The sequence below is a fragment of the Lactuca serriola genome, chromosome 7, assembly GCF_051521515.1.
Source record: "Lactuca serriola cultivar US96UC23 chromosome 7, Lser_US96UC23_V15, whole genome shotgun sequence".
NCBI classification, from domain to species: domain Eukaryota; kingdom Viridiplantae; phylum Streptophyta; class Magnoliopsida; order Asterales; family Asteraceae; genus Lactuca; species Lactuca serriola.
In genome coordinates this window covers 5443932-5458814 of record NC_136414.1, presented here as the reverse complement: position 1 = coordinate 5458814, position 14883 = coordinate 5443932, and the positions used below count along the sequence as shown (strand labels likewise).

General features: G+C 35.3%; 1 protein-coding gene across 1 annotated transcript; it reads right to left on the bottom strand.

Annotated features, from left to right (window-relative positions):
* Positions 1–2331: 2331 nt before the first annotated feature.
* On the bottom strand, positions 2332–5376 carry ORC5 (origin recognition complex protein 5). Its single transcript, XM_079011002.1, has 4 exons — positions 4381–5376; positions 3871–4263; positions 2659–2962; positions 2332–2564 (listed from the first exon to the last, which is right to left on the bottom strand). The coding sequence occupies exons 1-4, from the start codon at positions 5199–5201 to the stop codon at positions 2514–2516; spliced, it is 1569 nt and encodes a 522-aa protein (XP_078867128.1). The 5' UTR covers positions 5202–5376; the 3' UTR covers positions 2332–2513.
* Between the last annotated feature and the right edge of the window lie 9507 nt (positions 5377–14883).

Below are 14883 nucleotides of genomic sequence, written 5' to 3'. Positions count from 1 at the left end.
AATAGTCTATTCGAAATTGAAATGACTATAATACCCTTGGGGTATTTATTTTTTCATTTTTCTTAAAGTTTAATATTTATTTTAACAATTAAAAAAATAATAGAGGACCCACCCCCCTCTCTCTCTCTCTCTCTCTCCCCCCCCCCCAACACCCAAGAACACCTTTATAATCTCAAGAACACATCTTCATAATCTCAAGAACACTCAAGAACATATTCATGAACTTAAGAATATCTTCCACAACCACTACCCTTTGACCACCATCTTCCACCACCACCACCCTTTGACCATTGTCTGCTTCCACCACTGTCCGCCAACAACTTAGTCTGCCACTACCACCGTCTACCACCTCCATATATGGTTCCACCATTACCCATAATCCCCTTCCCCTCCATCGTTCACCTCCTCCGGTAACAGCTTAGTCTGCCACTACCACCTTCTACCACCTCCATATATGGTTCCACCATTACCCATAATCCCCTTCCCCCCATCGTTCACCTCCTCCGGTAACCTATTTTCAACCATCTTCGGTAATCGTTCGCCTCTGAACAGGACCATTGTTCACCTCCAACAAACACCACAGTTCACCTCTGCCAACAACAACCAATCACGACATCCACCACCATTGTTGAAATCTAATTCTAACCTTAAATCAAAACCAAGAGCTTAAACTTAAAATCTAACCTGCAACTCAAATTCTAACTCAAACCTAAGCATGATAACTGAAATTAAAAAGAATCTACCACCTGAATTCAAATCCTACCTCGATTTACACGATTAAAACAAGAATAGGCTTGTTGAATCGATTAGAATTTTGAAACCCAGATGAGGTTCAGACCCAGATACTTTGAAGGTTGAACCATGAAGTTGATCAAGGAAACAACGTTCCAGGGATACAGGACCATCGATCTGATATTAATTATGTAACAATCGGAGTACCAAACTAAAACCGGGAATTAGGAATAACTCCAGATGAAGATTAGGATATAGAAGAATCTAACTAGGGTTGGAGAACACATACAAATTAAGAAATTACGAATGACGGATAAGGGAATCCCAACCGATAGAGGAGTAAAGGTCAACATAGTTCTTCAAATGCTTATCTTGACTCGACATCCAAGCGAATACAACCATTATGCGTTTGTCTGGTACTCTTCTTCTTTCTTCTTCTTTTGTCTTCCCCCATTAGAATTTGCCCCCAAATCCCCACATTCTCCCCCTTTGTTGACTCCTGATCCTTCTTCAAAAAACAATTAAAGATAAAATTGAACAATTATACTAACAAGAACAACAACAGATTACTTAAAGGTACAAACTCTGCCAGAGAGAGAGAGAGAGAGAGAGAGAGAGAGAGAGAGAGAGAGAGAGAGAGAGAGAGAGAGAGAGAGAGAGAGAGAGAGAGAGAGAGATGTGGGCCCCAAATTAGGTAATTATTTTATTTTTCATTTAAATTGAATAGAAAAAGCATAAAAAATATATCAGAAGGGCATAATAGTCTTTTCAATTTACCGATGGACCAAAAACGCAAAGAAACTAGCTCAAAATGACCACCAATCCAAAAAAATCGTGGTTTAGACTAAAACCCCCAAAAAAAATGCATACCATAAGGACCATTTTTGCAATTTTGTCTTATAAATATTCTCTTTGACGTATTTAACAAGTTGAGGTTTCGTTAAGAAAGATACTTAAAGGGATTACCCCTCTTGTAGATTTGATGAGTGGGGGCTTCACTATGGGACATGATGCTTTAAAAACGTCATCATGAAAGGTCACAAAACATGCATGAAAAATCAACACGTTTTTATATCATTCACGTTTGATACTTTCGGTTTCTTTACACCAAATGTTGTAGAACTTCTCAATTGTCCAATAAATCATGTGTAATCTTATTATGACACAAATATGTAAATATAATTTTTCAAATGAATTTTTTATAATCCAAAAAGGATACCAGCACAACTTATTGTCGGAATTTCTTTCTCCCCTACCCCTCCACAAAATGTCATTTAGATTACTACTAGGGGACCCCGTGCTTTGTTAAAACTGTTTATTTGAATATTCCAAAATCTTACTAAAATGATTTACTGGTTTTGAGCAATATTGATTCTTTTTGTAAGAATTAAGTCATAATAACCTATTTCGGTTATTAAAACGTAGACGACGACAACATTTATATTGGACTCAAAATAAGTGTTCAAAGTTAAAAAGAAACAACTATAAATCATTAAATCAATTGTTCAAATTACATATTGAACCCTAATTCAGGTCAGAATTTTCGACTTTAATTCCAACCAATCTAATTAAACTCGTTCATCATGTTGACCAGATTAATTAAACAAATTGAAAATCTTTTATTTACTGCAATATGAACCTCATACTTCTCATACTGATAAAGCAACAAGCACTACAAAGAGATAATTGGTTTTCTTATAAGCTTCAAACTACAAAATATAAAATTTTGTAACATACAATAGTTGACCTTCAAAAGTCAAAATCTGACTTTTTCAAATGGACTATTTTCTATATAAGTACTTTGCAAGTGGAAACTTGAGGCTCTTTGCTACCTGCACAACAAACAGAATAATAAGACACCCACAAAAAAGAAAAAAAACAGTTTTTATAAAAAGAATCATAACAATGATAGTTTAAAAATGTTACTTTTAAGGCCAAATCCTCGCTAATTGTTGACCTGTATCGAGTTGAGCCTTCCAATGGGCAGCTTCCACCTTTGCTTATAAAATTAGCACTGCAAAGACTTGATACTTGTAAAAGTATGTCAGACATAAGACTCTTATCTTCTTCTTCTTCTTCTTCCTCTTCTTCTTCTTCAAGTGGATACTCTGAACCTGATGTGATACACTGGAAAATAGCTAACAATCTCTCCAATGGAAATGTTCCAGGGCCTTTCATGAACTGTTCTTCCTCCAAAGCTTCCTTCAATTCCTTTGATTTTTCTGAGCTCCTGTAAATGAAAAGGGTTGTTAAGGATTTAGATGTTTGGTATGATGGAATGGAATTAGAAAGGAACAGAGTGAGAAATGTGAAGGAATGGATCATTACATTTTATTGTCATGTTTGGTTGGATGAAAGAAATGGAATGAGTCATTCAGCATGTTCTTTGTTTTTGTTATGTAGAATTGAAAACTAAATGAAATTTAACTGATAAAAAGAAAAAAAAACTGTTTTATATAAATAAAGTTTAATCCAGCAAAAAGATATATCGCTTATTAGATTGCATATAAACATATTTCATGTCGTCCAATTTATATCTATATATGTTTCAGATAGTCAAATTTTTCGTATGATGGAAAAGAATCACAAAGGAATGGAATGAGCAATGTAATAAGTCATTCAACAATCAACATGTTGTTTTGTTATTTATGATTAAAAATATAAATGAAGGTAAACTGATAAATAATGAAAAAATATGATTGTAAAGAAATAAGCTTTAATCAAATAAAAATACGTGATTAATAAATTGTATATACAACTGTGATGTCATGTGAAAGATATACTACATTGGTGTTAAAAAAAATATACTACATGTGTTTCAGATAGTTAAAAAAATAGTTTATATATAACTTCAAAAATTATTTACAATAATAAAAAATTAAATACCATGAAGCTTTAGAATATTATAATCAATAAAAATGTTTTTAGTTATTTTTTGAAAATAACATAAAAAAAATAATAATTGAAGATTATATAAGTAAAAGAAGTTTATAATTATAATATATCATTCCATTCCAACAATAATTCTGTAGTCCATTAGGACATTTCTCTTATGAAGGGAGATAAAAGTGGAAACAGAGATACAATGAGCTACAATATCACACTATTTAATACCAAAATAATTATCAAACCACTTACTTTCTCTTCTTTTTCTGATTAGCAGGACCTCCAGTCGAATCAAAGAATGATGCATCAAGAGTAGCAGGATTTCTGGAAGCAAGAAATGCAGAAATAACAAGATACTTTGAGGAAGTAGACATATGAAACTCTATCTCATCAATGGAATCAGAAGCTCCAGATTTCTTCTTTTTCATGTTGACCTGAGATGACATGGCTGTGACTCTTAATATCTCATTGATAGCAGGAGCAATATGAGGTTGAAGACAATTCAACAACTTTCTCTTGTTTTCTCCAACAGGATTAACCTCCAAATCATCTAAAGGCTCACAGAATTTCTTAAATAGCGGTGATAAACCAGCCGATAACTCATCAAGCTTTCTAGTTACCCGACAGAAAGGCTTCAACACCAAACTGTTGAACAAGAAAAAAAAAAAAAAAAAAAAAAAGGCAAACAGAATTATATGTAGGTGTCATAAAAGAATGAGTATATAAAAGGAGCAGAAACTCATAAGAAACTAAGCAACTTACTCGAGAAAAGCTGAGTAGAGTTTTGGGTTTGGCTGGTTTCTCATCAAGATTTGTCTAAGAGCGTCTTCTGTATAATCAGGGAAATAAACAGGTATAGGATCAACAAAACCTGTATCTGAATAGAAGGTATCGAGTGAAGAGCTACTGACAAAAATCAAACCAACATCAGGAACCTTCAAAATATCATGAAGCTTGAACAAAAATGGTAATATGGTAGAACTTTTGTCCCAGTCTCTGACAAGCTCTAAACTATCGAAAATCAAGTAAACCATACTTCCATTGACGAATCCTCCCGAAGATTTCCCCGAATTACCTTTCAGACTATCTACAACACCCACCAATGCTTCCTTCAAGAAATTAACAAAATCAGCTTGCTTTTCACACTTCTTGGCACTCGAATAGCCATTAATTTCGCTTTTCCTATGAAGCAATAGCTGGTTCAGAATATTTTCAAACAGTTGGCGGGCATTGTAACAGGTCCTACAGCTTGAGTAGACAAATGGCCGGTTTAAGTGACGGAAAACCTGGAGAATCGTACTTGTTTTGCCAGTCGATGCGCCGCCGTAAACAAATATCGGAGATACAGGAGAATCCACCGGACCCAAAAGGCGTACAAGTTCAAAGATTTGGTTTCGTCTTCCGGGTAGACTAGAAATCAAATCATCATAAGTTAGGGGTTCTTCTTCTCTAAACACGAGATCACGAAGCGTAAGGGGTGGAAGATTGATGGTTGTTGTAGCGCTTTCGATCGCATTTGGGTTGCAAGATGATGATAATCTCGTTTTTCTTTTTGTAACCTGCGGACTGTCTACTTTGTTCATTCTAAATTCTTCAAAGAAACAAGCACAAAGCTTGAATCAAGTGGATATGCGGTCAATTAAGCAAAAATAATAAGGCTGATTGGCTCGATTTTGGTTTGGAAAGAAACCCTAATTTTGATGAATGGGGATGAGCATTTTCCCGCCAACGAGACGTGATGAAATCTCTAAACTGGTTCGGGTCTTAATCACTTGGTAAAAAAACTTGGACCGATGTCATCGGACCTACATAAACCGGTCACAGACCGGCCCTAAATTCTAATGCTTGAAAGAAAGTGAACCATTAGGATTTAGGAGGGAGGCCCAGACTGATTTATTAGTTTATTTTATTTTTTGAAATAATAGTAAATATCAGATTTATAAGAGTAAATTACACGAATGGTCCCTATGGTTTGGGTTAATTTGCATGTTTGGTCCCTAACATAATTTTTTAACTCGGAAGGTCCCTACTGTTTGTTATTGTTACACGCTTGGTCCCTATTGTTTGTTTTTGTTACGTATTTGGTCCCTATCTTACGTAAAAAGACAATTATTTAAATAAGGAAAAATGGTAAGGTGAGAGGTGGGGTTGGGTGTGTGTTTATTTAAATAAATTAAAAAATCAAGGGAAAAATAGACTTTTTATGTAAGACAGGGACCAAGCGTGTAACAAAAAAAAAATAATAGGAACCTTCCGAGTTAGAAAAATAATTTAGGGACCAAACACATAAGTTAACCTAAAGCATAGGGACCATTCGTGTAATTTACCCGATTTATAACAAAGTTAGAGAAGTTTGAAAGAAAGTGAACCATTAGGAGGGTGGCCTAAATAAGTATGTGATTTTTGCTAAAGTTTTTGAACGAACATATCGAACGAAAAAAATTTATATTTTAACCTTTTAACCGAACGGCCAATTATATCTAAAATCATAATTTATGAAAAATTACAAACATGTCGTGTTAAGAATATTTCATTTTTTTATAATCAAACTTAACATTATTTGTTATTGGGTATATTGTGTTACTTCCTATAAACTGTTGGGTTAGTTTTGTCATTATTATTGCAGATTGTAGTTGGTGCGCGGGTATGTGGATTCAACTAGGTATTCTTTGTTTTGAGGGTTAGCAACTCATTCGTTCATTCATCATCTCATACACTTGTAGATATCCTTCTCTCATTCTTTGCAGATTACACCTTCCTCTTAGATTAGGGTTTGTATTGTTCATTGTATAAACTATCTTCTGTTTGAGAGAGTAAGTGTATTTTGTAATTGTTTGGTGCATAAACAATTTGGTTGATAGTGAACAAACCGATTAATGTTGGAAAATCCTTGAGTTTCTAGTTTCTTTACATGGTATCAAAGTTATAGGTGTTTTGATTGTTAATCTACGACGATTTCGTAACAAGGTTAGCGTTTGTAGCTCCTTTCTGTTTTCGCTTTCATTTTTTGTTTTGTTTACTTAAAACCTGTAGATTTGACACCAATTATGTCAAATCTACAGTTTTGGTGCTGGTTCTTGTTGATTGACACTTATTGTGTTGGTATGGTATTGTGGACTTGATCTTCCATCTGATTGGTCTTGTTTGTTATTAAGTTCTACGTTACTGCGAGTTTATGTTTGTCTTGCAGAACTGTTGGAGAACTTTTAAGATCTTAAGGGATTTGTATATGGTCGGTCTATTTCACTTGAATTCAACGTAACCATTGTATTACTCCTAAAATCCGCTCAATCTCCTATAAGGTGTTTGATTAACTCTATCTGGAGAACATATTTCGGTTCCGATTAACTCATTTTGTGAGAACGAATCTCAAATCTTAAATAACTATATTAGGGAATGAACCTTAAGAGAGGCGATTATTTGGTTCTGCACTTCAAAAGTGACTATTATACCTCTATGAGGTTTTCTTGTTACATTCTACTCTATTTCGTAGTTTAGTTGTGGGAGATCCTGGTTGTTTTGAGTATACCAATTATTTTGTGTACATTATTTGGATATCTTGTGTACTCTTGTCACACACCCGAACCAGACGGCGGAAACGTCCGAGGGCTCACGTGACTTAGATTGAATATTATCACAATGAATATACATGAATCATAACATAAACATCACCATGCATCAATATTTTACAACTGACATTGTTCACATCAAGTACATTGTTTTAACATTACAAATCCATAACATAAAGAGTTTGATAGTTTTCAAAAGCATAACACCCTAACATACTTGGTACTACTCCTCAGCTTACCTGTTACCTGAGAATACAAGTTATTTTGAAAACGGTCAACATATGGAATGTTGATGAGTTCATAAGCAGGTTTGATATGAAAAATATTTTGTGTAGTTTGAAAGAAAACAACCCAGAAAATCAGATATTTTCTGAAAAGACCATTGTTTATATAAAAGTGTGAAGATTCGTAAATATATGCATGATGATTTCCAGACGTGTATAGTTGAAAAGCTTCGCATTAAAAGTACCAATGAAAGATGTTGAACTTCTCCGGAAAACCCGATGTTTTCCGACAAATAAAAAAAATATCATATAACTGTTCGAATTGTTATTCCATCACTTGAATGATTTTTGATTTGCCTTGATTACTTGATTATTATTGGATTTATTTATGTGAGTTGTTATAACCATGCATGATAATGACTAATTCGTCTGTCTTGGCACTCTGGTGAACGCCGTAATTGATCTTGAGATTTTGTCACCCTAGATTGGACGAGTCTAACTGTAGCGAACAACTGAGGTGTGAGGGAGTCACCCCCGTATAGATCTATACATAAACTCTCGCTCTCCCTCCAGGAGACTTTGATTATAACTACAGACTACGACTGACACACGTTGGTATCACCCGTTATTACTCACTAAATCCCAATTGAGTTTGATTACTTTTGAATATCGACCCGTATTTGTTTACTTGGATTGACGATAGGCCTAATAAACGAGGAGAAGAGGATTACAAAATCCTACTAATCCCACGTATTATTTATGGCTATTGGATATACAAAGGACACACTGGCCCATTTCGCATTTGATTCACTTGGACCTTACTAGCAATGCTAATGAGCCACTAAGGCCCAATAGCACTTAAAAGCCATTGAGGGTCCCTTAAATATGAAATTGGTTCATAGAAGACCCAATAACATTTATTATTATCCTTTGGGCCCAAAAATTATGTTAATGGGTCACAAAGAGCCAACAAGCATGATTGGAACTTTCAAGCCCAAAGAATTGAATGTTTAATTGTTTTAGGTATAGTTTAATTGTTGGAAAGTTTGATTGGGTGATCGTTAATTTCGCACCGGAACAAGGCCGGTCGGTTATTTTTAACGATGTTGGAGTTATACGTATTTTCATTTTTCAATTTTCATGAATTGTAGTTTGGTATTTTTATTTTAACTAAAATATCTTAAAATAAAGTAATTGACTCAAAAATCTTGGTTTGAACCCCTTTCAACCCTTCTTTGGTAAAATTGACAATTTTAGTCCTTTTATATATAAAAAGACATTTTAAGCCCTTAAACCATTTTCTTGACACCTTTGACCCAAAGACTTGTTCAAATGATATTTTTAGCTCAAAAATTATTCTTTGGAAGTTTCGGTCCTTCCAGAAAAGTAGTTTTTGGTTAAAGCCCAAACTTTTTGCAACTTTTACAATTTTGACCCAAAATCCAAAAAGTTTACAGTTTTGATCCTTGTTTGGAAAATACATCATTTTAACCCCTGAATTAGTTTTATTCACCCTTTTACCCCATTTTTTTGAGAAGTTTATCATTTCAACCCCTTGAAAGTTGTAATTTTCGCAAGTTTTGGGTCATTGGGCCGAAAAGCCCAAAATTTGGCCCATCAAGCCATAAATTTCATTTCTAACCTTTAAAAGAGTATGATATTCATAAAAACACTTATTTTTACTGTTTTGACTCTTTTAATCCTTGAGAAAACCGTGAATAGCAATTTTTCAACCCAACTTTCGTTTGTTTGACAATTTTAGCCCAAAAGTGAGTTTTATGTTGCAATATGTATACTTCAATCTTAGAGGGTAATTTTCTTAACTTGTTTAGTGTAAGATGTTCTAGATCATGTTTATCTTCCTCTTAGATCCATAGATCTCGAGATTTCCATTCTTTTTCTTACATATTTATCACATAAACACATGAAATCACGCATAACATACACATACACATAGATCTACACATTTTACTTGTATTCTCCCCCATAAAACATATGAAAACCGAAAATAGAGGGGTATGAACTCACCTTTGCTTGTTGATTTCGATTTGAAGAAGAAAGGGAAGAAGTTTGATGTTATTTTCGGCCCTAGCAAGCTTTCTTGGGTGGATCTCGAACTTAGAGGATTCTAAGATGATGATCATGAGTTTATATGGGTTAAGAAGAGATTTTATTAGAACAAAGAGTCCAGATTATGGATCCAAGCATCAACTTACCTAAGATGATGATTTTTGTGGAAAAACCTCCTTGAAATGCCCTAGATCTTGAAAACTTTGATGGAGGAATAAGAGTGTTCTTGAGAGTGTTTGGGAAGAGAGTTTGAAGATATATGTGTGTGTTTGGTGACCCTCGGCCGTGAGTAGAAGAAGGAGAAGAGAGAGAGGGTGAGGTGACCATTATAGATGCATGTTGGTCCATGCATGGGTATATGGTGTGCAATAAGGAGGTGGCACCTCCTAAAGTCAACCCTCCCCATTTTGCATCTTTCTCTTTTTTTTTCTTTTTTTTGTTTCCTACTTGGGCCGAGAGAGAGAGAGAGAGAGAGAGAGAGAGTGAAGAGAAAGAATTTGGGCCTTTAATGCTTGAGTCCATATTATGGACCCATTTTGATGATTTTTGGCCCAATTGGTCTTTGGAGATGGTTCACGGCCCAATATTAATCAAAGTATGAGTTTTATGGCCCATTTAGGTTAATTAGATTTGTTATGGCCCAATAAGGGTATTTTATTTCATTCTAGGCCCATTATGGCCCAAAATGTTAAAATAAATGAAAGTGGGTCCAATTAGAGCCCATTTAAGAGTTCTAAGCCAAAAATAGTCAAATTGGAAGCTTATTGGTCCATTAGGCCCAACAAGAAAATCCTAGTCCAAATTAGACTTAAACCGGGATTTTTAGGGTTCCCAACTTTTGTTGACTATTTGAAATGCTTGTATAGAGTGTTTGATGGAAAATTTGTTGTTATTGAATAAGCATCATACGTGCTTTCATATTTTTGGTTCCCACATGTTATCATTGTTGTTGTTACACGGTATAGAATTCCTAGTTGTGACATCATCCCCCCATTAGAGGGAATTTCGTCCTGAAATTCTTTTTAAAGCTAGATTCGAGAATGCTAGAATAGGTGAGGGTACTTCTGCTTCATCTGGTCTTCGCGTTCCCATGTGAATTCTGGCCCACGCTTCGCGTTCCACCGTACTTTCACAATCGGAATGCGACTTTGCTTAGTACGCTTCACCTCCCTGTCCATGATTTAGATGGGTTCTTCTACGAACAGGAGATTCTCGTTGATTTCGATTTCCTCAAGTGGAATGACGAGGGTTTCGTCGGATAAACACTTTTTTTCAGGATTGGAAGCGTGGAACACGGGGTATACACTGCTGAGCTCAGCAGGTAGCTGCAGTCTATAAGCCATTGGACCGATTCGGGCAAGAATCTTGAAGGTTCTAATATATCGTGGGTTCAACTTTCCCCGTTTTACAAAATAAATAACCCCTTTCCAGGGGGAGACCTTTAACAACACCCGATCCCCGACTTGAAATTCCAAGGGCTTTCGCCGTTTATCAGCGTAACTCTTCTGTCGGTCTCGTAATGCTTGTAGTCGAGCTCTGATTTGAACTATTTTCTCCGTTGTTTCGCGTATAATCTCCGGTCCCGTTAATTCATTGCTTGATGTATGTCTTCCTGCTAGTTGAGTATCACCCACCTCAGCCCAACACAATGGTGATCTGCATCTATGCCCATATAGTGCTTCGAAAGGAGCGACTTTGATGCTTGAGTGATAACTGTTGTTGTATGAGAATTCAATCAAAAGCAAGTGACTATCCCACGACTTTCCAAAATCTATCACACACGCGCGAAGCATGTCTTCAAGCGTCTGAATGGTTCGTTCGCTTTGACCATCTATTTGTGGATGATAAGCAGTGCTCATGTCGAGTTGTGTTCCCATCACTTTCTGAAGTGATTGCAAAAACGCGAAGTGAATCTACTATCTCTATTTGAGATGATGGATACTGGCACTCCGTGGAGTCTCATAATTTCCTTGATGTAGGTTCTTGTCAAACGTTCCATTTTATATGACTCTTTAATTGGCAGGAAATAAGCGGATTTTGTCAACCTGTCGACTATTACCCATATGGTATCCAAACCATCTGTCGTCTTGGGTAGTTTGGTCACAAAGTCCATGACAATCCTTTCCTATTTCCACTCGGGAATTACTGGTTGCCGTAGTAATCCCGAGGGCTTCTGATATTCCACCTTTACCTTAGCGCAAGTAAGGCATTTGCTAATATAGGTGGCAATCTCTGCCTTCATGTTGGGCCACCAATAATGTTGTTTGATATCCAAGTGCATTTTATCTGAACCCGGATGGATGGAGTATCGTGTCTTGTGGGCTTCATCCATGACCACTTCTCTGAATCCCCCAAGCTTAGGGATCCAAATGCGGTTCATAAAATAATATGCCTCGTCATCCTTCACTTCGAAATTCTTTTCCATCCCACATAACGCTTCGCTTGCTTTGTTTTCCGTCATCATGGCATCGGACTGGGCCGCTCTGATTTGTGAGGTCAGGTGGGATTGAATGGTTATAGAGAGAGTTTTCGCACGACGATTCGAGTATTCTTTCCGACTCAAGGCATCAGCTACCACGTTAGCCTTGCCTGGGTGGTACTTGATTTCACACTCATAATCGTTTATCAACTCAACCCACCTTCATTGCCTCATGTTCAACTCTTTTTGATTTAGGATGTGTTGGAGGCTCTTGTGGTTCGTGAAAATGGTGCACTTTGTACCATAAAGGTAGTGCCTCCAAAATTTTAAGGCGCAGACCACAGCTCCCAATTCTAGATCATGGGTCGTATAGTTCACCTCATGTGTCTTTAGTTGTCGGGATGCATAAGCTATCACCTTCCCACGTTGCATGAGTACACAACCTAAACCCTGATTCGACGCGTCGTAGTAAACTATGAAGTCTTTTGTTCCCTCTAGTAGCGATAGTACCGGTGCACGGCAGAGTGCTTGCTTCAGAGTTCGGAATGCAACCTCTTGCTTATCTGTCCACTAAAAGGGTACACCCTTTTGTGTAAGCATGGTAAGTGGCTTCCTTAAACTAACTTTATGACCATTAAACACTTGCATGGTTGTGGCTTAACCATCAAGGTCTGATTTTTATGACTCTAAATGCTTCCAAGCAGTGTTCTAAAAGGCACGCCATGACGTGAGGCGTGGCTTCTGTTGGATTAATGTCTAAGTCCATAACTATATTTGGTATGTACTTAACCCGACCCGGCATGGTCCATTTGGGTTGCACTTCACCGACACAATTTATATGGATAATCTTTTGAGAATAGTATGTTTATGATTAATATTAATATATTATAAGTTCTAATATATTAATATGGAATCATATTATTTAATTAGTATTGATCAAGAATTAATTTATAATTAATTAAGTGATCAAAAGGAACTAATTAAATATGGACTCTTATATATATGGAATGGGCCAAGTTCATTTAGGTTGGGCTAAGCTTTCATGGATAGTCCATGGAGTGTTTAACCCATGGATCCTAGGAAATGAAAGGCCATGGGTATTAGGGTTTAACCCTAATCCTCCACACTATATAAAGATGTCCTTGGTTGGTGAAATTGGCACTAGTGTGTGGATACACTATGAGGGCTAGCCGATTTCACTAAGAGAGAACCAAGTATTCATATTCTCTAAAGTCTTCCAAGGTGTCTTGGTGATTTGTGATTCCACTTGAGGCTTCCACACTATTGGGGCTAAGCTCTTAAAGCTTGAAGACATCAAGCTACATCAAGAGGTATGTATTCTATCTTGTTACATTCATAGTTTTTGTATGCTAGATTAGGATAATACCTTGGATGTTCTTATTTGCATGTATAATAGAGAAAACATAGATCCAAGGTATTTAGGGTTGCATGTACACTTAGGAAGTGTTAGAATGCTCAAAACCCAACAGTGGTATCAGAGCCACAGGTTGTTTTCTGTTATATTGATGCAAATATTTTATTTTCCAAGTTGAAAAAAAAAGGAAAAAAACCATGAAGTTTGTCAAATTTTAAGATAATTACTTGTTCTTGTGAAAAACTAATTATTTGTAAAATTTGAATAATTTGCTTTATGAGTTGAATTAGGTCAAATTTAATAAAAGATAAAATGATATGATTATTTTATTAGTTTTAAAAGTTTGATCTAAAGAGTTTTATTTTTTGAAACCTCCATAAGTTATGGATATGAAAAGGTTTTTAAAAAAAAAATTTGATTCAAAGTTTTTATGGAGTTACAAAATTTGGTGTTAATGTTTTAAAGGATTTCATAACTTAAGAATAAGTTATGGATCACCAAAAGTTTTTTGTGTTACCTTGTTTTATGAGTGAATTTAGATTAATGAATAAAATTATGTGATAGTTGGTTTTAATCCAAATTAATCTAAAAGAAGTTCATAAAATGTGTTTATGTAACTTATAAGTCACATTTATGAATCTTAAAACTCATAAAAGTTGGCAAAGGTTACAAAAATGAAGAGTCTAGTTCTAATTAAAAGGTGTTATGACTCCATAATTTGTCCTCAAGTTATGGAGGACCAAGAGTCTCTTCATTAAATAATAAATTAAAAAAAAGTGTAACCTTAATTAATTCCATAAGTTATAAAATAAAAAAAAAGTTAATTCTTTTATTAGTTTAAAGTCTTCCATAACTTGTCCTCAAGTTATGGAACTTGAAGAGTCTTTGGATTAAAACTACTTTAAACACATAAGTTATGGAATTAATTAGTTTTGAATAGTTTCAAAACTTGCCCTCAAGTTTTGGAATTTGTAAAGTTTTCTCTTATGAATACTTTAATTCCAAGTTAGCCCTTAGAATTTTAAAAGTTAAAATTCAACCCTTATACTTTATAATATTATAAGTTAATAATATATATATATATATATATATATATATATATATATATATATATATATATATATATATATATATATATATGTATAAGAGTAAAGTCAGTCTTACCGCTAGTACGCCTCATTCACGAAGCCGGTCTATAAGGTGGGTATAAGGTTGTTGCCTATAAAATGGCAACTTAATGGGTGTCCACTCTCACCCACCGCTTGCTTGACCGGTGGAGGGTCGTTAGCCGAACGGGTTTGACAAGACTATAATTAACCCTTCATTAAAAGTATTAATGATAAATACTAAGTAACTAAACTCTTAATAATACCCAGTCTTAGTTACTTAGAAAAATGTGAATAAGGTGCTAATCCATGAAATTACACTTTGCACTTTGTCTAAGTCGTTAGTGGAGCGTGTGTGGTTAACCGGCACACTAACTTGGACTTAACAAGGTAGGTAAAGGGTGACTTAATATTTATCATAGTATCGATGGAGCGTGTGTGGTTAACCGGCACATCGATTGAGGGGTAATTTATTAAGGGTACCAAGTGATTTGCATGGTTA